Source organism: Mus caroli, chromosome 1, assembly GCF_900094665.2.
Source record: "Mus caroli chromosome 1, CAROLI_EIJ_v1.1, whole genome shotgun sequence".
Taxonomy (NCBI): Eukaryota; Metazoa; Chordata; class Mammalia; order Rodentia; family Muridae; genus Mus; species Mus caroli.
The window spans coordinates 99,699,160-99,724,554 of NC_034570.1; the positions used below are offsets into that span (position 1 = coordinate 99,699,160).

Here is a 25,395-nt window from a genome sequence, read left to right on the forward strand (position 1 = left end):
GTTTTTGATCTTAGCCATTCTGACAGGTATGAGGTGGAATCTCAGAGTTGTTTTGATTTGCATTTCCCTGATGATTAAGGATGTTAACCAACGTGTGGATACTTCATTTCTCCTTAGAATAGGGTACAAAATACCCATGGAAGGAGTTGCAGAGACAAAATTTAGAGCTAAGATGAAAGAATGGACCAACCAGACACTGCCATACCCGGGGATCCATCCCATAATCAGCCACCAAATGCAGACACTATTGCACATGCCAGCAGTACTTTGCTGAAATAACCCTGATATACTTGTGTTGTGTGAGGCTATGCCAGTGCCTGGCAAATAAAGAAGTGGATGCTCACAGCCATCTATTGGATGGAACACAGGTCCCCCAATGGAGGAGCTACGGAAAGTACCCAAGGAGCTGAAGAGGTCTGCAACCCTATAGGTGGAACAACAAGATGAACTAATCAATACCCCCACAGCTTGTGTCTCTAGCTGCATATGTATCAGAAGATGGCCTAGTCAGCCATCATTGGGAAGAGAGGCCCCTTGGTCTTACAAACTTTATATGCCCTGGTACAGAGGAATGCCAGGGCCAAGAAGTGGGAGTGGGTGGGTAGGGGAGCAGGGCGGGTTGGGGAGTGTATAGGGGAGTTTCAGGATAGCATTTGAAATGTAAATGAAGAAACTATCTAATAAAAAATTGAAAAAAATCAATGACTTCATGAAACTTGCAGGTAAATGGTTGGATCTAGAAAAATATCATGAGTGAACTAAGTCAGCCACAAAAGAACACATATGGTACATATTCACTGATAAGTGGATATTAGGAAACGAGTGTAAAATACTCACAATATAACTCATGGTCCACATGAAGCTCAAGAGGAAGGAAGACCAAAGTGTGGATTTTTAGAAGGGAGAACAAAATAATCGAGGGAATTAGAGGGTGTGAGAGACTTTGGAAGAAGAGTAGAGAGGGGAGGGGAAAAGAGGTGCAGGATCAGGTATGAGAGGAGATGGATGAGATGTACAGAGGGTCAGGAAATTGAACAGAGGTGTGTAGCAATGGAGGATGGAGAACTAAGGGTAGCAACCAGAAAATCCCAGATGCCAGGAAAGCAAGAGCCTCAATCAGACACCATGGTTATGACATTAGCTAAAATACTCCACAAAGGGGAGGGAGAACCTGTTGAGACCATATCCAGAGGTTAGGCATAGACCCCTGGTTGAGGGATGGGGCCACCCAACCATTTCCAAAAGTTTAACTCAGAATTGCTCCTTCCTAAAGGAAATAGAGGGACTAAGAGTAGAGCAGAGACTGAAGAAAAGGTCATCCAGAGACTGGCCCACCTGGAGATCTATCATACATGAAGACACCAAATGCAGACACTATTGCTGATGCCAAGAAGTGCTTGCTGATAGGAGTCTGATACAGTTGTCTCCTGAGATGCTCTGCCAGATCCTGACCAATACAGTTGCAGATGCTAGCAGCCAACCATTGTATTGAGCACAGGGGCCCCAGAGAAGAGATAGGGGAAGAACTGGAGAAACTGAAGGGTTCTTTTCTATCATTGAGAAGGAGGCCATTGGTCCTATGGAGGCTTGATGCTCCAGTGTAAAGTCATGCTAGGCAGTGAGGCAGGAGTGGGTAGGTGAGTTGGGGAGTACTGTCATAGAAGCAGGGTAAGGGGGGGATGTGATAGGGATTCCTAGAGGGGAATCCAGGAAAGGGGATTACATTTGAAATGTAAATAAATAAAATATCCAATTAGAAAAATAAAGGGTGAATAATAAACAAAAACATTGGAAACCATTTGTTTTCTCTTGTAGTATTTTGGGTTCAACCTTCCCATTGATTTCTATTCAAACCAAGATTGGATTTGAATTTTGGATAGCGGTAATTTAACTGTTAAAGAGTCAACCCCTTATATCTTTATTTACTAAGAGCCCTCTTAAGGAACTGATGTTAATTTTTTGTCATAGTGTTATCTAGATTTTTAAGCTGAACCATTATATGTTCTGTGGTGATGGAATCAGAATGATAAAATGTTGAATAATCCATGGTGCAAGATACCATATATTAGCCACATCAGCTAGTGGTAGATAAAGTGAACTAATTAGCTTAATGTGCCTTCATTTAATTTACATGTGACAGCAACTTTCGAATGATTACTACACTGGACAACACGGATCTCTAGGAATATCTCACCGGTGATGCTGATAAAATAAATGATATTACTATTAATATGTTTCCAATCTGTTCATCTTTGATCAAGTTGCTCTTTTACTTTGTAGCATTTAAAATTTTTTTGGGGGGGGGACAGAGGGCTTAGTGGTAGACAACTTATTTGATATGCAAGAGGCCTTTGAGTGGGATACCTGGTGCTACAACACATAAGACATAATTACACAAAATGTTCTTTCTCTTAAAAATAAAAAAGCGGGCTGGTGAGATAGCTCAGTGAGTAAGAGCACCCGACTGCTCTTCCGAAGGTCCAGAGTTCAAATCCCAGCAACTACATGGTGGCTCACAACCATCCGTAACAAGATATGGCGCCCTCTTCTGGAGTGTCTGAAGACAGCTACAGTGTACTTACATATAATAAATAAATAAATCTTTTAAAAAAAACCCAAAAAAAAAAACAAAAATAAAAAATAAAAAAGCACATGTAGAAATGTACTTGCACACAATCCCAGAATTAGCACAGGTGAATTTGCTTTTAACATTCCCTACCTGAATGATTGACATCTTACAGTTGAAAGGATGATAAAGTAATGATAAGTTGAAAAGATCATTATTTTATTGAAAATGTATTTTGTAAAATCACAACATTTATAACTTATGAAATATCTAGATATCTTGTAAAGCAATGTAGATGCTTATATTAATCAGTTTAAAAGGAAGGTCTGATTTTCTCTAGCTCACTTCACACAGGGCACAGATACATGCTAGATTAGAAGAAACTATAATAAAATATCCCTTCATCTTTTTGTTGAACATTTTCCCCCAGAGAATGTATGGATATATAGAAAAAATAAGTAAATGAAGAAAAATAGAGATAATAGAGCTATCCTGGCCCAACTAGTGCATTCTTAGCAGGGACTTGGATATGAGAAAAAGAATGAAGGAAGAGAAACATGTTTCCAGGCTTCAATTAGCTGCAGCAACCTTGTTAACTTTTCTGGACACATGGAAGAGACACCACACTTAAGGGGAAGAGAATCTGCCAAAGAAGAGGATGCTGTTGGTGATTCTGTGAATTATGAAGAATATGAATGGATGATCACAACAGAAATCTTCTGCTATCTGTGCTGATGTTAAACTGACTTCCACCCCTGTTGCAGCAGCAGCTTCTGTTCCCTCTTCATTCACCTCCACAAAGGACTTGTGTAAAACTTTAGACACCACGAGACCTTGAGTGCTGCTCATGCCAGAGAAGTCAGCCTTTTGTGGATCAAAGGCGTCGACCATCCCCATGTGTTCCAATGGAACTGGGAGGTCATACTTCTCTTCCACTCTGAACCGAGGCAAAGATAAATACAACTCAGTCATATACATATTTTCTGCTCTTGTCCACTCTAGTAACTTGTCAGCAGTGAGTTGTTCTTCAAGCTTTAAAAGTGGAAGAAAAGAGATTGCTATGATTAACTGAAAGACTGTAACTTACATGAACTAGAAATTAAAGTGAAACCTTTAGCAATAAATAAGTACTGGTTTTTTGGTTTAGATATATTTATTTAGATAATTAAAGTTAGATTTTATTTTCAATATACAAAAATCAGAATCATTGTTTTGTACAAATAAACTGTATACATTATTGTTTAGGCTCCCAGCCACGTATATTATTTTTAATAGATGTTTCTTCATATTTTCCTGGACATAGTATTACATTTATCATTGTCATAAAATGTTCTATGTTTTTCTTTTCATTAAAAATATTTACAAACACTTTCTAGAGTGCTATATATTTCTTTCAACCAAGTTTGGCTTGTTCTATATCAGTGGCATCATGATGATATTTAATATTCATAACTCTGCTTAATTCCTGATTAGACAAGTCTGCAGTGTGATTCAGGCTGTGTGTAAAATAATAACTTTACCAGGTGAGATACAATATCTCCCTTTAACCTTTTCATTATTGTCATTTTTTATTATTTTCCTTAGTGTTTTATATGAATTTGATACATCAGGAAGAAATCAGGTAATAGAGGGAAGAAAAGGAGACACAAGCCTTACCTTCTTCAGACCATCGATTTCCACTGGCAGCAGGACAATCATACTTAGCTCTTTGCCTTTGTATGGTATTTCCACAATCTTGGCCTGCACATCCTCCAGAAACATGAAGTTAAATTCGATGTTTTGTTTCATCATCTGGACAGGTTTACTTGTGTTCTGCAACAAATCAGGATGTCAAAAGCATATCCTGGGAGACATAGGACAGCACAGATAGCATTGTTGAGACACCAAACAAATCAGTGTTCTGTGAAGACATAACCCTGAGGTTTTTTGAGGTCTAGACAAAGTTATTTTTTTTTTTGTTATTCCTAGTTTAGTAAAGTTACAAAAACAAAACACATATATTTTATTTTTGGTTTCTGTGATATCACTTATATTTAAATTAAATCATCCACACATCATTTTATGTCATTATGCAAATAAACTGCCAACAGTACCTTGTTCAACCAAAACTTTTCTTCTGTGGTATGCTTTTCATCAAATTTGTGATTCCATTGTCCTTTGAAATACACTGCATTCACCAGAACCAGTATAGTGCTACTGTTCAGGCTCCCACTAGGAAATAAGTCTTTGATTTTTCCTTCAAGGGAAAGAACAAAGTGTCTATCATCAGTACAAGGAGCTTTCCTGGAGGATGCTTTACAAGAGTTCACCACTGATCACTCATCACTGTTCACCTAAGTCATTACAAGAAGTTGTTGATCTGTTCATAGGATATAGCCTTCCTCAGTGTGCTTTGTGAGCTATCTGGAATGGACACATCAGTTCTTGTCATAGGAAAGGCTGTCAGTATTTCTGTCTGGGTGATAATGGTCAACTCTCAGTGAGTACTGAGACACACTGTTTGGCTCTATGCTGTCAACTTAACTCTTCTTCTTCTTCTTCTTCTAGCCTTCTACCCAAGGCTTGATTTGTTATTTTACCCAAATGACATGGATTCTATAGTCTGAAGCACATTCCTGGTAATATCAGAAACCACTTCTGCTGTGTCCTCCTGTTAGCTTTCATATTGGATTGCTGCAGGCTTAGCCTATGGACATAGGTGAGATATGGGATAGGTATCTGGAGAGATCTCTGTGCAGGTTGGCAAAGACAATGTAATAAATTCTTTCCACATGTTAGGGTTAAGAAATGGTCTGAGATCCAGCTGTGGTGACAAAAAGTGCCTTGCTCTTCTGACTGACAAAAGAGAAGGGGACTTTCTCTAATATTATCTCTTAGCTTTCCAGAATTGTCTGCAACTTAGAGAAATTGCTATGATATGAACATATGTCACAGTGGAGGCTCCTGATTCTCAAAGGGTCTAGTAACTAATCTACATGTAAACAAATCCTCTTTTATATTTAAACTGATTGACTTTCTGCTAAATTCTCCATACTTCCTCTTGGCTCACTTTGTATTTATGGAGAACATCCCATCATCTCTGGTGCTTTCTCCATGACCCTTTCACACAGTACCATTTGTTTGGCTTTCCACCCAGGAATTAATCTTCTTTTCACTCTCTTCTGCTGCATGTTCGAAATCCAGTGATTCCACGTTAGCTTGATAATATTCCTTAATGTCTTCCAAAAATGTCTTGGAGATGTGAAGGAACCAAAAGGAATTAAGAACAAGTTAGACATCACTCAAATTTCATTAGTTGTGATGATACTATAATCTGAGTGTGGACCCTCATGGTAAGTATTAGGCTAGGTACACAAAGAGTTTTTGCTCAGGTAATAGGTAGGCAATATGAAAACACAGTGAACTGAAGGCAGCCTTATAGTAATATAGCACCTGGCAGATGACAGGTAGAAAAGAAAGCCTGACTTGAAAATTTCATAGCAAAATGTCCTGAAAGAGTGGATTGGCTGATGAACTTTCCTACCACCAAGTTCAGCCATTGCAATTCTCCTTTGACCATGTGTTCAATGGAGAAAATGTTATATTATCTGCTAACTCCCCAGTTCTCTCCAGGATTTTCCCAAGCCTGTCCAATCCAGAAACATCCCACTTGCTGTAAATCTCCTGCCACAATCTCTGTGATCTAATCAGTGCTGGTTCATTACTAAAGACTCATGGGAAGTTCTGGTGACCTACATTCTCTCATGAAAGAGTTCCCGAGCCCATGCTTCACATACAAGTCACTAGGCTCCTGGACAATCCAGTGAGTTAGAATTGATATTATGAAGCTGATACTCCTTGAGCAAGTGTTGCCTATCTGAATCTGCCTGGTCTTGTGTTTATGCATGGTTATTTATATATGTAGGACCTAGGATGGAGATTAAAGGGATGCAGAGCCAGGAAAAACTTACCTGGACAAATGGGAAACCCTTTGCTCCATAGATACTGTTGGCAGCCTTTAGATCATAAGCATCATTGGATTTGTTTAACTGAGTCATAAGCTTTTGAAATTGTTCATGGACATTTTCTTCATCCTTCAATGTCAAAAAAGATGTTCATTGAATTATTCTGCTAATGCAAATACTCAACCACAAATTAAATACCCAAAAACCTGTAATCTCAAAGACAATTTTGACCATTTTCTGATATCTGTTATATTTTATCTTAAATATCTGGAGTTTACATTCATATTTTTCAGAAATGACTCTTTTCTTTCTTTCACATTATCTACGTTTCCATCTTTGAACTAATATGTAGTGCTTTTTGGTTGATTTGTCTTAAGTTCTTTAAAACTATAAATCGCATATCATTTCTAACAATCACAAATATATGGTTATGCTAAGTTTGCCTATTTCAAATATACTATTATATTCAGCCCTGATATATACATATACATATATGTACTATACATATATGTAGTATGTATACATATATAGTCTTTAATTATATTGAATTAAAGAAGTTGACTGTGATTAATATTTCTTCTCTCATGGTGGATATTCTCTGCCTATAAGATAGCATATGCCCACAATGTATCTAAGGACTAGAGTACATGTAATTAAAATAAATCTGAGTACAGTGTAGATAAAAACAAAAAGGTTCAGAAAGTTTAATGCTCTCTTTAAAGAGATGCTACAGAGCCAAATTGTGAATCTAGTATCTCTGAATCAGAACACTTCTTTTTTTTCTGCTAAGAAGGTAGCATGGTTAAGGTTCTAAACATGTAGAGTTGTGCTAAAAGTAATTTTCTTTTTTTAAAAATTTTTTATTAGGTATTTTCCTCATTTACATTTCTAATGCTATCCCAAAAGTCCCCCATACCCTCCCCCCACTCCCCTACCCACCCACTCCCACTTCTTGGCCCTGGCGTTCCCCTGTACTGAGGCATATAAGTTTGCATGACCAATGGGCCTCTCTTTCCACTGATGGCTGGCTAGGCCTTCTTCTGATACATATACAGCTAGAGACAAGAGCTCTAAGATGTGCTTATTTCTCTTAATATGTGAATATGTGCTTATTTCTCTTAATCCAATTGTTGAATTAAGACACATTTGTTTTAGTCACATTATTGTGATAATGACAAATACTGATATCTTGCAATATTGTGTAACAGTTATTGTGGATTTTTACTTGTACAGGCCAGACATTTTTGTGTTTGTATATGATGAATCATATTCCATTTTACTCCCACTTTAATAGAATCTGTCCCACTGCATCAGGGCAGAGCTTTGGTCATGGTTTCTATCTGTGAGGGGGAACATCTAGAGCTGAATCTTGACTATCCTCCTCTCCATCCAATACTGACCTTCTTCTGTAGTTAATGAACATAATGACTATGAGAAAGAAGCATCACACTAACCCACATCCAAATCTCTTTTGTTTGGAAATTCCCCTCTAGACTGATTCCTTTAAATGTAAAATGGTCACTTTAGATTATAGTACTGTCAAAAATCTACAGTTCTTCTAGGCATGAGGTACCCTGCACTTACATGGCAGTGTGAAGATTTTTCTGTTGTCTTCTTGGTGGTTGCATTGAATTGCAGAACCTGTGAGAGACATTAAGTGCAACAAGAAAAGTTAACTTAAAGTTCTGTCTAAATGCAAGGAAACAAAAACAGAACAAACCCCTGAAAAGTAAAGGCAAAAAACTTAAAAATTTGGGAAAATATATACTCCCAACATTTGTACAAGTGTTTGTAAGAAACACTATAAACCTGATCTATCAGCAGTCACACAAATAGATGCCCATCCTCTCAGTGCTTAGGGAACACTTCAATTCTCATCATTCAGATCTGAGACAATCTATTTCTTGCATCAATAGTCTCTACCATTTAAGATAATTTCTTGTCGTTGACACTTGACTGCAATTATTCTATCCTAGCCCCCAAGGGATATCAGGAATCACCTGGACTGTGTTTGGGAAGGGCGTGTCCTTCCCTTAGTTTCATGGGCACAGTCATGGCAATGCCTACTCAGCACCTTGTTCTTCTCAGGCATCAAGCTTTATGCTCATTTGCTTATACACTGACAGAGTTCTGGGGAGACAAATTCAAGCTGGTCAACAAAACAAAGCTTAGACCTACCTTCTCAATTTGTTTTTCAGTGTTTCCTTTGGCTCCAAGCTGGAGCATTGCTAATGCTGTCATCATGCTGATCGGGGAATAGAAAATGTTGTTATCTGATTCTCTGAGCTGCCTGTACAGCTCAAGTGTGAATTTAGTAGTGACTTCAGCAAACAAATGCATGGTGGCTTAGTGGGAACTTGAAGTCCTAGAACAGCATAAAGTCAGCACAAAGGTTAGAATGTCTTCACTAAATTAAGCATCTCTCTGTAATTATCAGTTCATAAATGAAATGACATAACCGTATTATCAGATTCTGAGAATAAATTTATTATTTTTTAAGCCTTCTGCAATGTACTTCTCCTAACTAGAAGGCGTGAATTCAGTGTCATTAAGGATTTGCAAACAGTTAATAGAGAATTATTTTATCTTTACTTCTCACCAGCTGTGCTAGTTTTGGGTTGAAACGTTTCGAATGCATTCTAAGATAAAGATTTCTGTAGCTTGCTGGCAGCTAGTTGTCAAAAATCACCTTTCAACTTTTCCTTTCAGATTCTGTAGTTGCCAGACACAAAACCTACATGCTTGACAAGATACATAGTTCAACCTAAAATAATTTAGATTAAAATCAAATTAACTGAAGGAGGCATTTAACTTTTCTTTGGCAGACCAAGAATAATAGAATTAGGCAATATATCACATACACATGATGTAAAACACAGCACTGTTATCCTCAAACATATTTCATACTGTTCATCAATAGTAGCTGGAAGCACTTACTTGCTTTTCTGAAGGCAGAAGTGGGCAGGAAGGATAGGAGCCTGTGTGTGGCTGATCCTGAGATCTGGAATTTATACCTCTCCTCTTTCCACTGTTGCCTCATCATTTCTGTGGTAATTCAAGTAGATCAACTTTAGATTTCATAACCAGATTAGTCTTTTTAGGCATGTAAATTTGTGAGAAAAGGCTGGCTTCACATCCTACCACTGTACTTCCTTTTGCCACAGGTCATATGATTGATAGCTTTTTAACCCTTGTCAGCTGCAGACTCATCTGAAATGTACATAGGCAATATGAGTAACTTAAATGTTAAGCCTTTTTACACTTCTGACAACTCTATTGTTCTGCATGACACTCCCAATTACCTTATTTTAAAGTGTGAATTTCCTTTAATGAACACCTAAGATACCAAACAACTAAATAACTTTCATTAGGTACTTTTTCTTTATGAAATTTTCATGAGTTCTGACAATTTCTCTATCAATTACTCTATGCAAATTGAAAAATAATTCTAATTCTAGTCCAAAGTGATCACCAAGACAAGAAAAAGTCTTTCAAGCAAATGGTCACAAGAAACAAATTGGAGTTGCTCTCCTAATATTCAATAAAATAGACTTTCAACTAAGTGCTATCAAGCAAGATGAGGAAGGACACTTCATATTTAGGAAAGGAAAATACAACAAGAGAAAGACACAATTCTGAATATCTATGCCCCATATGAAAGGACACCCACACTTATACAAGAAACTTTACTGAAGCCCAAATGCTCATTGAACCCCATATAATAATAGTGAGAAACTTCAATACCTCACTCTTACTAATGGACATGTCATGGAAGTTGAAAATAAAGAGAGACCCAGTAAAATTTATAGAGATTATGAACCAAGTGTATTTAACAGATATCGTCACAATATTTCACCCTAAAACAAAAGCATATAGCATGTTCTAAGCATCTCATGTTACCTTCTCCAAAATTTACCATATAATGAGTCACAAAACAAGCCTCAACACATACAAGAAAGTTGAAATTATCTCATGCAAGCTATCACATCACTTCAGTCTATGTCTGGACTTCAATAAAAACAAAAAATGAGCAACTTTCTACTCAATGATAATTTGGTTAGAGATTAAATAAAGAAAGAAATTAAAGACTTTTTAGAACTTAATGAAAATGAAGGCACAACTTATCCAAACTTATAGGACACAATGAAAGTAGTGCTAAGAGGAGAATTCATAGCACTAAGTGCCCTGGTAAAGAGATTGGAGAGATCCTAAGCTACCAACTACCAGACCTTCAAAGAAGAGCTAATACCATACTCATCAAAATATTCCATAAGATAGAAACAGAAGGAACACTTCCTAATTCATTCTATGAACTGACAATTACTCTGATACCTAAACCACACAATGACACAACAAAAAAGAGAATTTCAGACCAATTATTTTATAAATATTGATTCAAGAATACTCAATATAATTCTCACAAACCAAAATCAAGAACACATCAAAACCATCCTTCACCATCATAAAGTAGACTTAACCACAGGGATGCAAAGTTGGTGCAATATCTGAAAATGCATTAATACAATCCACTATATTACCAAAGTTAGAGAAAAAACTCATAATCATCTCGTTAGATGCTGAAAAAGCATTTGACAAAATTCAACACCACTGAATGTTAAGTCTTGGAAATGAGAACTTCAAGGCCCACACCTAGACATAATTAAAGCAATATGCAACAAGCCAACAGCCAGCATCAAACTAAATGCAGAGATATATGAATCAATCCCACTAAAAACAAGGATATGACAAGGATGCACACTCTCCCCATATCTATTAAATATAGCACTCAAAGTTCTAGTTAGAGTAATATGACAACAAAAGAAGATCAAGGTGAAAGAAATTGACAAAAGAGAAATCAAAGAATCACTATTTGCCAATGATATAATAGTATATATGAGCAACCCCAAATTCTACCAGAGAACTTCTATGGTTGATAAGCAACTTCAGAAAACTGGCTGGATATAAAATTAATTCAAATAAATTAGAACCCTTCATTTATACAAATAACAAATGGTCTGAGAAAGAAATTAGGGAAACAAAACTCTTTACAATAGTCACAAACAATATAAAATATCTTAGGGGAATTCTAATGAAACTGAGAATGATCTGTATGACAAGAACTTCAGTTATCTCAAGAAAGAAATTGAAGAAGACTTCAGGAAGTTGATAGATCTCCCACACTCATGGATTGGTAGAATTAACATAGTAAAATGACCATCCTATCAAAAGAAATCTATAGATTCAATGCAATCCCCATCAAAATTCCAACACAATTCTTCAAAGACATGGAAAGGGTAATTCTCAAATTCATCTGGAAAAACAAAATACCCAGAATAACATAAGCAATTCTTAACAATAAAAGAACTTCTGGGAGACTCACAATTCCTGACCTCAAGCTATACTATAGAGCAAGAGTGATAAAAACTGCCTGCATGGTATTGGTACAGAGACAGACAGGTTGATCAATGGAATAGAATTGAAGACCCAGAAATAAAACTATATACCTATGGATATTTGATCTTGGACAAAGAAGTCAAAAATACACAATGTTAAACAGAACACATTTTCAATAAATGGTTCTGGTCTAACTGGAAGTTCCTTACGTAGAAAAATGAAAATATAAACATATTTGTCATCTTGTACAAAGCTCAAGTACCAGTGGATCAAGGACCACAACATAGAACCAGATACACTGAATCTAATAAAAAAAGAAAGATCCTTGAACTCATTGATATTGGGGTAAATTTCCTAAACAGGGCTCCAAAGGCTCAGGCTCTAAGACCAAGAATTGATAAGTTATACTTCATGAAACTGAAAAGGTTCTGTAAAGCCAAGGACATAGTCAATAGTAGAAATTGGCATCCTACAGATTGGGAAAAAACCTTCACTAACCCCACATCTGATAGAGGGCTAATATCCAAACTATATTGAGAACTCAAGAAGCTAACCACCAAGAAACTAAACAACCTTATCAAAACTGTTCCATATAGAATTAAACATTGAATTCAGAAAGAGAACTCTTTAATGGCTGAGAAGCAGTTAAAGAAATGTTCAAAGTCCTTAGTGATCAGGGAAATGCAAATCCAAATGACCCCGAGATTCCACCTTACAGCAATTGAATGACTAAGATCAAATACACAGGTGACAGCACATGCTGGTAAGAATGTAGAGAAAGGAACACTACTTCATTGCTGATGGAATTGCAAACTGGTACAACCACCCTGGAAATTAATCTGGAGGTTGCTTAGAAAATTGGCAGAGAGGCCCATTGGACTTGCAAACTTTATATGCCCCAGTACAGGGGAACGCCAGGGCCAAAAAGGGGGAGTGGGTGGGTAGAGGAGTGGGGGGGTGGGTATGGGGGACTTTTGGGATAGCATTGGAAATGTAAATGAGGAAAATACCTAATTAAAAAAATAATAATAATAAAAAGAAAAAAAATTGGCAATAGATGTATCTGAAGATCCAGCTATACCACTCTTGGGTACATATGAAAAAGATGCTCCAACATACAAAAAGATCACATGCTCCACTATGTTCATAGCAGCATTATTTACAATAGCCAGAAGCTGGAAACAACCCAGATGCCCGTCAACAGAGGAACGGATACAGAAAATGTGGTGCATTTACACAATGGAGTACTATTCAGCCATCAAAAACAATGACTTCATAAAATTCACAGGCAAATGGATGGCACTAAAAACTATGATCCCAAGTGATGTAACCCAGTAAGAAAAAAATCCCACACATGATATGTACTCACTGATAAGTAGATATTAGGAAAAAAGCTCAGAATATCCACAATACAACTCACAGACCATATGAAGCTCAAGAAGAAGACCAAAGTGTAAATTGTCCAGTCCTACTTAGATGGGGGAACAAAATAATCATGGGAGGTAGAGAGAGGGAGTGACTAGAAAGGGAGAGAGAAGGGGAGGGGAAAAGGATTCAAAATCAGGTGTGGGAGGAGAAGAGGGAGATGTACAAGGTGTCAGGAAATTGAACAGACTTGTGTAGCAGTGGAGATCGGAACTTGGGATAGTCACTAGAGAGTCCAGTTGCCAGGAAAGCAAGAGGCTCCCAGAACCCAATAGGGATGACATTAGCTGAAAAACGGGGAGAGAGAACTGTTAGAGACCATATCAATAGGTTAGGCACAGCCCCTGGTTGAAGGATGGGGCCGCTCCCCCATCTCAGTAATTTTAACCCAGAATAGCTCTTGTCTAATGGAAATACAGTAACAAAAAGTGGAGTAGATAGAGTCTGAAGGAAAGCCCATCCAGGAACTGCCCTATCTGGGAATCCATCCCATATGCAACCACTAAACCAAGACACTATTGCTGATGCCAAGAAGTCCTTGTAGACAGGAGCCTAATATAGCTATCTCTTGTAAGGCTCTGCAAGAGCCTGACCAATACAGATGGTACTTACTGAGCATGTGGACCCCAATGGAGGAGTTAGGACAAGGACTGAAGAAGCTGAAGATGTTTTCAACCCAATGGGAAGAACAACAATATCAACCAACCAGAACCCCCAGAGCTCCCAGGGACTAAACTGCTATCCAAAGAGGGACCCATGGCTCCAGCTGTATATGTAGCAGAGGATGGCCTTATCTGGCACCAATGGGAGAGTAGGCACTTGGTCCTGTAAATGCTTGATTCCTCAGTGTAGGGGAATGTTAGGGTGGGGAGGTGGGGGAAACACCTTCATAGAAGCAAGGGGGTAGGGGATGTGATAGGTTGTTTGTGGAGGGGAAACCAGGAAGGGGGTAATATTTGAAATGTAAGTAATGTAAGTAAATAAAATAAACAATAAAACATTTTCTACATCATAGGAAGTAATGTCCAATAAAGAAATGGTAAATTGAAGGGAGTATATTGTTCTCTAAAGAGATAGAAATGTGATGTGTGTGTGTGTGTGTGTGTCTCAAAGGTCAATAACTTTTTCCAGCATGGAAATGCACATAAAATCAAAATTACATCTTTTGATACTCAGAATTACTGTCTTTAAGGAAACAAAAACAGGAACAACATACTAGGAAGTGTTTGGAAAGAAGGAGCACTTGTATAGTATTGGAGGGGATGTAAATTAGTATGTGAGTCACTTCCAAACTGAAAACTCGAGTTACCATATGAGCCAGCTATACTACAATTGGATATTATATGCATAAAAGAATCATGGTCAGCGCACAACACCTAGATAATCATGTTTACCATGGCACCATTCATGACAGCCAAGAAATGTAATCATCTTGATAATTTATCAGTCGATGAACAGATAAAGAAATGTATATAGATATTTTTCAGCCAGCCAGCTCTGTGTGTATGTGTGAAGATTCTGAGCTTTGGATCTGTAGCCCCTTCACATGCCTCAGCAGTTGACCAATGGAGCAGAAGTTGGGGTAGGCCAACTCAAATCCTGGGTCTGGGCCTGGGTTGGTCAGCCTGCCTATTTTCCCACACCCACACCACTAGGGAAAGCTCTCAGGCATTGCTTCAGCTAGCTTACCCAGTAAGAGGGAGAGCACTCTCCCATTGTCATGCCATCAGGCTGGCTCACCTGTTCCCATGCCAACATGATCAGGACTAGGTACAGGGCCAGAGCCTGAAGATGGAAAGGGGTGGAACACATCCTTCAGACCTAAACATGGCCCCAAGCAGCAGCCCAGACCAGGGCCATTCCTCTGGTCTTTGTTGGTAACATACATCCAATGTTGCAGGACCACAGAGTCAGCCACAGTGGCAGTATAGTCCAGGTTCTCACCATTTCCTTAGGTGGCATCATTGGCTACTCACATCAAGTTGTTCTACTATCAAGTCTCCAGTTCTGCCTCTCTTTATTGTGCAGATTTCTCTGCTTCTCTTTTCCATCTTTCCACCAATTACCTGTTCATCTTAGTTGAGCATGGGGCCTCTAGGTGTTTGGGTTCTTTTCATGAATTCTATGCCCTGCCCTTGCTATGTGGGAATGGGCAGGTATCATTTCAAATATGGTCTTTTCAGGCCTGTAGCACCAGGCTGGGGGTCATCTTGGGAGTAGTCTGTCTGCCCAAGCACACTGGTGCTGGACTAGGGGTTGTCTCAGTATTAGTCTGCCTGCCTGTGCTGCTTGGTACCTGGCTGGAAGTCCCATTAACCTAATTTCTAAGGATAATTCATTTATATTAAAGAGAAATAGTATATAAGGCACAAACATGCAAGACTTGTGATTACACTGTTCAAGTTCACAGAACTGAATCTCAGACATTTTTATCTCATATCACCCAAATGTGTTTTATAAATAGATATTATACCTACATGAATATGTAGATCACATGTAGACAAATGGTTATAGGAGGTTTGACTTGTTAAATATTAATATAGAATATCAAACTGCAAAGTAAATGGAGGAATCTTGAATCTTCAGATTTCTGAATGTGTATTGACTGAGAAAATGTTCTCACATAGTCTTACCTACAGCTTTGGTAGAGCCACTTATTTTACAACATGAAACAAATTATTTGAATTAATGAACCTGAAAGTTTTGAAATTTCTGGATTGCTTTTGTTGTGCATCATGCAGATGATTGGATTATAAAGCCAAACCCCACATTACACAACAAAAGCAAGCCAGAAATTTCAAAACTTTCAGGTTCATTAATTCAAGTAATTTGTTTCATGTTGTAAAATAAGTGGCTCTACCAAAGCTGTAGGTAACACTAGCTGCATATATATCAGAAGATGGCCTAGTCGGCCATCATTGGAAAGAGAGGCCCATTGGTCTTGCAAACAATAGATGCTTCAGTACAGGGGAACATCAGGGCCAAGAAGTGGGAGTGGGTGGGTAGGGGAGTGGGGGAGGGTATGGGGGACTTTTGGGATAGCATTGGAAATGTAAATGAGGAAAATACCTAAAAAAATTTTTTTTAAAGATCCAATCATGCCTTATTTCAGGGTAGAGACCTTTTTGGTATAAACCTTCTTTTCACTGACAGCAAATTCATTACTCTTAATTGAACTGGCATCGAGTGGCATCCTAGGTGGTTAGATTGGTATATCAGAGGTGTGTCCTGTCATGGTCCCAGACACAGTGGTTCCCAAACCAGAGCCAGATTCCCAGAATGACCACAGTGTTTTTTGATAACTAAAGAACATGTTCTGAGAAGGTAGGTGTAAATATTTAATCCATTGTAGTATATGATAAAGGAGTTGAACAGTGATGAGGACTCCTACCAGGACTCTTCCACTAAGAATGAAGACATTGATGGTTGGAGTCCTACTTGGAGCCTTTTAATGAAATCCTGGTCTTCTGTTAATTTCTGTCTCTGGTATGAGGGTGAATTCTGATAGAGACATCTCCCTGGAGACTTCCTATAATAATCAACACATTGACCAGGAAAAGAGGTTGATGTAATTCTGCAACATCACATCCCAGTAAAAGTTTCACTGAACTGGCTCCAGGCATTCAAGCACTACCTCCCAAAAGGATAGCATTTCCTCCATGTCAGATATACAACAGGAATGTGCAGCAGGATAGGACTCTTATCCAACTTTGAGTAAGATGCAACTATACAAAATGAAAGCTGAATTGGGATTTCCTAAATCCATTCATCTGTTGAGGGACATCTAGGTTGTCTCCAGGTTCTGGCTAATATGAATAAAATGCAATGAACATGTTCAATCAAGTGTCCTTGTGATATAATGGCACATCATTTAGTAATATGTCCAAAAATGCTAGAGCTGAGTCTTAAGGTAGATAGTTTTTTCTTACTGACTTGACTCATACAGTCTTGACATGAGATTCTGTACCTGGTTTTACTATAACTTGTTAAGCCATATTCAGTTGATATCCCTGAGAGGTCTGCCTTTGTTTAATAGGGAAATAGAGGAATGGATCTGGGAAATAGGAAATGTCAGAGGGACTGGGAGGAGAGAATGGAGAAGAAATTGGAATGGGGATCAGAGAAGAACAGAACATAAGGAGCTGGAACAGTCACACTCGGTTCTTGTTTGTAGTGTAGTTTGTCAGTTCTTGTCTTTGAAACACACAATGGGTGGGGTGTTTGCTATCATTTCTTGCTTGTCTGCATTTCCTTTTCTTCTTTCCTTGGAAGTTTTCATTATTTTCAGAGTTGAATTTTGTTCTCACTCTTGCCTTTACTGTGGTTGTTCATGGCTTACTCTATGGACTATAATTAAATTGTTTCAAGATATTCCAAGGCCAGGTTCTCAGCACAAAGGGAAGTCTATTTGCCCCAAAGGGACAGAGGACAGTGATAAGGGACAAAGATGAAAGAAAAGAAGAAGGACAAGGGTATGGAAACAAAGAAGGAGGGACAAAAAGGGCAAGAAAGGCTGGGAGATGGGTATTTGTCTTGGAGGGACAAAGATCTGCCTCTGGATAAAGACTATATTGATCATAGGAAAATGGCAGTTTGTGAAGGTAAAAGAGAAACTCCTGTGTTAGGATGAGGTGATTAATTTTAATCACCTGTTAATTAGGTGAGACAAAGGGGGCTTTTGATTGCTGGACATCAAAACTTTGATAGCTCAATTTTTGGTATTCAGCCTCAGGAGGAGGAAGTGGCCAAATAAGTGAATAGACCTTGGTAGCTAGCTTTAGAAATGTAATCTAATGGTTTCTAGTGAGGCACAGTAGAAGCAAGGGAAGGGCATGGCCTACCAGAGCCATGTTTGCTATGCTCTGGCTGGCTATACTGCCTTTACTTGCAACAAGAGCATGAAAACACCAACAGCACCAAGGTTATCCACATTTCCCTCTTTTTGTTCAATTAAAAGGCTTTTTTTTTCTCTCAGATATAAATTTATCACAATTATTACCATTATTTAATTTATGAAGTATAAGATATACTTAATACCTAACCCATCAGTTATGTTAATTTAGAAAAACCAATCTATCATCTATCCTAACTTAAAAGGCTTACAATTTTACACGAGTTATGTCCTGATTTTAGCTAGTATACCATCTGAAAACCATCCTCTCAATCTGAACAGCTTGGGTTGGTTATGAGACTGTGGCATGTCTTTAATCCTGCTAGAAATCTAAGTGCAACATAATTATTAACCTGAAAAACATAGGAAGCACTAACATAGCTCCCAAAACTAAAACAAACTGTAGAAACAGCTGTGTACCTGGACAGTGACCTATTCCTCAAAACATTAGAGCAATTGTCTTCATCCTTCTAGCCTAGAATATCTGACAGACCTTAAGTGAAATAGGAAATATCATGAAGGACTAACTTATTCTTTCTTGGCAGAACTAAGCTGTCAACTATTCTGCATCTTGTGTCCTTTCATGGACAGTATTGGTCTGCAGAAGACATAGGCTATTTCTGCCCAGTGGCTGCCTTGCCATGATAAGCAACCTTTCCTGGTGGTGAAGATGCTCAATTTCTTCTATGAACCAAGAAGGGGTGCTGTCAGAAGCAGATGTCTCAACATCAAATGATTAAATGACATTAAATGTCACATACTGTGGATTTGAAAACTATATATGTAAAGTATATCTGAACTATTGCTCTTTAATTGCTTTCTGCTATGTCTAATTGAAATATCTCAAAGCCATCCTTTTATTATTAACTCAGAGCCATGAGTTTGCTATCTTTTCCTTAACTCATAGTGCTTAATCATCTAAAAATAATTTGTAATAGCAGTTATAGAAAGACTGGGTCTAAGCTTAGTATTTTTAACTTTTTGTATCAATAGAAGAAATTCATACCAACAAAAACCTTAAATCTGTATCTCAAATAAATTCTGTACCAATGTAAGAAATTATAACTTCAACTTTGTAACAATTATGAATATTTCTACCAATTAAGATTACAGTTACACATCCAATTTCAGCTATTTTCTCCATGTTAAAATTAAGAACATTTTCAAATTCCCTAGAATGACAACCATTAGAAGAATCACTTCCAGACTCAAGGGAATTGGGATAACTACTATCCACAACCTCTTTCTCCTGAATACAGACGATGAAATATCTTTAAAGGGGAGGGGAACGGTAAGGAAAATAGGAGATTTGGTTAGGCCTCAAGAAGGCCAAGTCAACAATTGCTATTCAGTCTCTGATGCCTAAATTCTGACTGAATCCGTCTGAAATGTTAAATGAGGCAAGATGACCTGCAATCCATGCTGCTGGGACTCCAAGAAGATCAGTTCAATATGTCTGATGATGAATTTTGCCAAAGCTGGACACTCTGAAGTATACAAATCTCAAAAAAGAATTTAAGTGCCACCAAGATATCTATATGGTGTGTATTAATCTATGTAGGGTGCACAGACTAGTTAAGAATAAAATTCTGCTCCTTGTTTGAGCATGAGAAAGACAACTGTCTTTTTATTAGGCAATATTAATAATAACCAATCATAAGTCTTCATTTGTGCCATTTGAAAATGTGAAGGCACAAAGAATCTTTACCTTTTCTGTTTGATTTTCTTGAACTTTTCTAGTTCTTCAGGGGGTCTCCCTTTGTCATATATGATCCATATAATTCTGGAAGAAGTCCAGAGTCCAATGAGTGTTTCTATAAACACAAACAAAAAGCCTTTCTCCCAAATTAGCATGTCCTTTAGCCAGTAACCATAAAAACTTTTAGTTTCACCTCTCTTCCAGAGGAATAATAAAATAACCACAAATCACAAAATCATTCCAATTTTGATAATTAACACAGTTCAAAACAACTTAAGTAACGTAAGCAAATGCTATATGGGCCTATTCGTAGACCTTTTTCCTAATCTGCCATGCCAGGATATTTAACCCCAAATTCCTGTGTAGCCCACATTTGAAGAACCCGGGTTATCCTGCAAGACCCCTGTTTTACTGACAACATTATGTTTTCATACAGTCTCCCTGTATCTTTTCATGGAGGCTGCAACCTTTCTGCCTACAGAAGGGGTCCCAGCAACTCTGGGCCCAAACTCTTCTTTTAGTTAAGAACTGTTGGGAGAGTTCCCCATGTGGTTTGGGCAAAATCTGCATTCTCTTCTATCTTTAAAAACCATTAAGAACCAAAACCAAACCATTAAACCAAATCTAGAATCCTATCCTATTATTCCCTGCTTGTAGGGAGCAAGCAGATTTTACTCTGGCTCTAGGCATAGAGCCATTATACTGTTACTTTTAACAGCAGGGGAACTCAGAGCCTGATCTGAGTCTATCCCAATGTTTCATTGTTTAAGGTTCCCCATGCTTGAGTCAGCATGTGACTCCCCCTCTCAATGAGAATCCCTCTCTCCCCTCCTTTCAGACCTACATTACCCTGTCTGAATCAATCTGGGGATCCTAAATAGTGGATTCTCACCTACCATCTTGGACATCATTTGTTGTGTGTAATTTTAATAAACTCACGCTAGCTGAGCCTAGGTTCTAGAATCAGCAGCCACCTGTTTCTCCTTGCCCAATGCCAAAAATGACTGTCTGGCCCTACTTCCTGCTGCTGACTTGCTAATCCACCCAAGCCCAGTCTTACTGTGCATACCTGGAGTTACCACTTGAGTTCCACAGACTGACCACTCCGTGATTGGCAACACTGATCACCAATGACCTCTCTGCTGTTTCCCCCTCTCTCTTGCTCACCTTAACCATCACAAATGGAAAAATAGCAGACAGCCTTAATATTTGTATTGGTAAATCTCCAGCCCCAATATGCCCATGCAAAGAACATACAACTCTGTTATATTACTTATAAGTAGCATACCTAGATTGGGCAGATATACCACCACACTACTCTATTCCCCAACTATGAGATCCCTTGCTACTTGTGGCTCCTACAGGCCAAGTGGTTCTGTTCCATGTCCAACCTCTTCTTCCTCCATCTTCCTCTCTCTCTGTCCCTCTGCCTCATCTCCCTTCTTTCACCTTCCTCTCCCCTTTCTAAAGCTTCCAGGCCAACTTTTTTCTTCCACTGCCCAATCACAGGCTCTATCCTTTATTTGACCAGTTAAAATGGGGAGCAAGTTTCACATGCAATTACCTGAGTATGTGATTCACTACTCAGTGGGGGCATTAACATTAAATACAAACAGCACCAAGGCAATCCACAACAGGATGGCAGCAGTTCCCACAGGAAATCATCATGCAATTTGCAGGTGTGCATGTTGCACCAATCAAAGACCCAGAAGAACAAGGAAACCAAAGAAGCAAAACAAAATTTGAACCCACTGTTACAATCTCTTTATTCAAGTGAGACATAGAAGTCAAGAGAGAGCAACAGCAGAAAAAACTTTACAATAAAAAAAGCTCCAGTTCATGTTCAGGTTACTCATCATTAATCATTGTTCCATGTACCTGATCTTTGTAGCCCTCAGATTAGAACCCCTGGCATTTTTTTCCAGTGTGTTGCTCAGTCTTCTATCACTGAGATGAAATATCTGACAGATACTACTGAGAAGAAGGAAAGGCTCATCTTGGCTTGAAGTTTCAGTCCATGGTTCCTCGTCCATTGCTTTTAATCTTTTACAAGGCAGAAATGTGATGGCAGAAGGGCATAGCAAAAGAAAGCTGTTTATCTAATGATGGTCAGAAAACAGAGAGTGATCACAGGATACACCCTTCAATACTTTATGACTAGTTTCCCCATTCTGGCAGCACTTCCTAATGTGACCACCTACTACTATTGCCACTAAATTATAAACCTTTAGCAAATTATCTGTCAGTGCGTGTGTGTGTGTGTACTTAATATGGACATAACACCATGAGACAATTAATGAGTGATTTCTCACTGGTTCAGTCTCTTGCAAGGCAAGTAAGTATGCTCAGATTTTTTGTCTCAGGTTTGATGTACTTTTGAGAGGACACACAGATAACCAGTGCTGGAACTGGGCAAATGGGCCATGTTATTTATTGCCTTTTCATTTGAGGCAGGATATCTGTCTATGCCCTGTAAGACTGAAGCCTGACCTGTGGGTCTCATACCACAAAGATTTAAAAAAAATCTAATCTGAGATCAATTTAGTGATTCTAAAGTGGATCTGGAATATATTTCAGTAACAGGTACTCAATAGTCAAACATTTCAGCTTCCAACTAGTTATATTAGACTCACTACCTGGGAGTATGCTGTGCAGAATTCAGGAACTTAAAATAAAATTCCCTTACAGGCTGACAATTTTTTTCCAGTGGTGATCCAGTATGTTTTAAGTCATAGTTTCAAATTTATAGATCCAAATGCATTTTTCTGCTTCTGTAGATAACCAGATTCTATAGATCTAGCTTAATTACATTCAATGTATATATTTAAGCACTTGCAGCATAGAATACAACATGGATCCAGGACAGGTCTTGCCTTGAAGGATGCCAGTTTGCTACTAGAGAGAGAGAGGTAAGAAGATTAACATGAGTAATGTTGCTGATCTCAAAGAGACTTATAGTCAGTTCAGCTAGAGGTTAAGGTGTGAGAGAGAATAAATTGAAGATAAATCATAAATACTTTCTGGAACAGGGTTTTTACATTACTCAAAAGCATGTGTCTGGTGTGTGAACTACAAGCAGATGCATTTATGGACTTAAGAGAGAAGAGCTAAGTTGTAAGCTGTGCTTAGTCATCTTGGAACATCTGGCTAGGCAGGTATGCTCACGAACAAATTATAGTTTGAAAAGTTGCTTGGTAACAGAAGTATTAGAAAACTTGAATATTGCTGAGATGATAATAACACAGGTAAGCCATTTCTTTGTTCTGTAAACTAGCATCTTCAACCCACATCAAGCAGCTATTTGAAGGGATATTGGTTTATTTGCACTTTAATATTTCCCATGTGATACCAAAAGCTTCTTTAAAGAAATACAGGAGTCCACCCAGAGTCAGTGAATATTCAACCCCTTCTAGATGAAGTCTTAAAAAGCCTGAGATTATTTATAAATTCTAGGTTACACAACAACTTTTTGTAAACAACTGCTTATTCAAAGAATGCTATTTTATTAAACAAGGAAGGTAACATCACATCAATTTTATATGGTTTTTAGAGAATTTGAATTTTAGGAAGTGATGACTTTGGTCTGGTCTTGAGCTCAATGGTTCTCAAGAGATGAGCTGCATATGTTCTCAGTTTTAAAACTAAATCAGGGAAGATTCTCTTTATGCCCCCTCTCAGAACAGTTGAGTGCACCCCCTATGAAGCTGGCTTTTCCCTACCCATACTTCCCACTACCATCATATTTCAGCTGAAATCCCATGAGGGCATTGCACTATTTATGAACAGATAGAATCAATTTTATAAATGTGTTCTGACCTTGAGTCATATTTTCTACTCCAAAGATTGCTAAAATAAAAATCCCCACTATTAAATATGCTTGATTGAAATAGCTAAAAATAACTTATATTCCCCAAATAAAACTAAAACAATTTTTGATGCTTGTCATATTGTGCCTGATAGCTGTTGCTCTTCCTGAGACTAAACAAGTAGGGAAGATTTTATTCTCCTCTAAGCAAATGTGTCCCAGGCTCTGCATGTTCCTAGTACACATGGGATTTTTCAGAGCAATGATCAGGAAGTTGATCTCTACTGTTTTTGACAGTCAATGTTTACCTGATCTGGGACCATCTGGAGATCAGACTGCTTATATCTGCATAGATTTAACAAGCCTGAAAGTTTCTGCAAGTCAGTGCCTGTGAGCTGAGGGAAGGGGACTTCTCTTTAAAGTTTAGAAGCTAGGAGGGGTGGTTAAAAGATGAGCAGAAGGGTTAGAGAAGTCAAGCAGGTTCTTCCTGCTCTGTCAACTTGCATTTGAAGTAGATCACAGAGTTGCTGAGCTGTCTTTTGGTTAAAGCACTGTAGAACTTTCTCATTCCCACACATCCCTGAAGTTCAGGCAGACATCCCAGATTCCCCATTTCTGTCTGCTCAGCTGTGGTGATGCAGTTTCTTAAGCATTCCTCCAGAGATAGATTCTATTTATATACACATGTAGTAGCTACTATTTGCTCTTTGTAAAAACACAAACCATGGAACACTCTTTTATCTTTTATCTACCTTGTCTAGTATTGTTAAAAGGGAAAACCATTTGTTTTTTCTTATAGTATTTTGGGTACAAATATTCCAGTAATTCCTATTCAAACTGAGATTGTTCAACCAAGTGTTTAAAATTCCATGGTGCAATATATCACATGTTAGCAATATCAGCTAGTGTGAAAAATGTGCACTAAGTAGCTTAAGGTGTTTTCATTTAATTTATATGTTATGGCACAATTCTTATAATTATTACGTTGGAAAACACGGATCTCTAGGGATCTTTCACCAAGGCTGCTGATATTATTATATTCGTTAATAAATATATTATATTAATAAGACATTATATTAACATTAATATGTTTCTAATATGTTCATTTTTGATAAAAATTGTTCTTTCACATTGCAGTATTTAAATTTTTATTTGGGCTGGAAGCTTGCTTCAGTGGTAGAGAACTCTTGTATGCAAGAGGCCTTGAGTTGGATCCCTGGTTCTACAATACATAGTCCTTAAATCCACAAATTTTTCTTATTCTTGAAAATAAGCACACCCTTCCGGTCGGCACCAGCACTGGGATACTTTGGAGTGGAGTCTGTGGACACCCCTAAGGTCCCCAGAGGACTCTCAATGGGATCTTAGAACCTCTGGTGAGTGGAACACAAATTCTGTTCCAATACAATAGCACAGGACCTGAGATAGCATTAATTAGGGAAGCAGAAAACCAGGTCTGACCAGGGTCACAATTCCCTTCCAGTCGGTGCCAGCACCTGGACACCTTGGTGGACACCCCCAAGGTCCCCAGAGGACTCGCCACAGGATCTTAGGTCCTCTGGTGAGTGTAACACAACTTCTGCCAGGAGGCAGGTTCTAACACCAGATATCTGGGCACCTTCCCTGCAAGAGGAGAGCTTGCCTGCAGAGAGTACTCTGACCACTGAAACT

The 25,395-nt window shown here is 38.2% G+C and overlaps 1 protein-coding gene across 4 annotated transcripts; it reads right to left on the reverse strand.

The window, feature by feature from the left end:
• Positions 1–2,783: 2,783 nt before the first annotated feature.
• On the reverse strand, positions 2,784–8,875 carry LOC110300736 (serpin B4-like). Of its 4 annotated transcripts, none has more exons than XM_021171011.1 (7): positions 8,689–8,875; positions 8,095–8,151; positions 6,517–6,639; positions 5,680–5,797; positions 4,660–4,802; positions 4,223–4,378; positions 2,784–3,598 (listed from the first exon to the last, which is right to left on the reverse strand). In XM_021171011.1, exons 1-7 carry the CDS (start codon positions 8,848–8,850, stop codon positions 3,194–3,196), a joined length of 1,164 nt encoding a protein of 387 aa, XP_021026670.1. In that variant the 5' UTR covers positions 8,851–8,875; the 3' UTR covers positions 2,784–3,193. The 4 variants fall into 4 exon arrangements, with proteins under 4 accessions (XP_021026670.1, XP_021026678.1, XP_021026664.1 ...); XM_021171019.1 differs by having other exon boundaries at positions 3,194–3,598; positions 4,223–4,315; positions 8,089–8,151; positions 8,689–8,850; XM_021171005.1 differs by having other exon boundaries at positions 3,194–3,598; positions 8,089–8,151; positions 8,689–8,850.
• Positions 8,876–25,395: the final 16,520 nt, after the last annotated feature.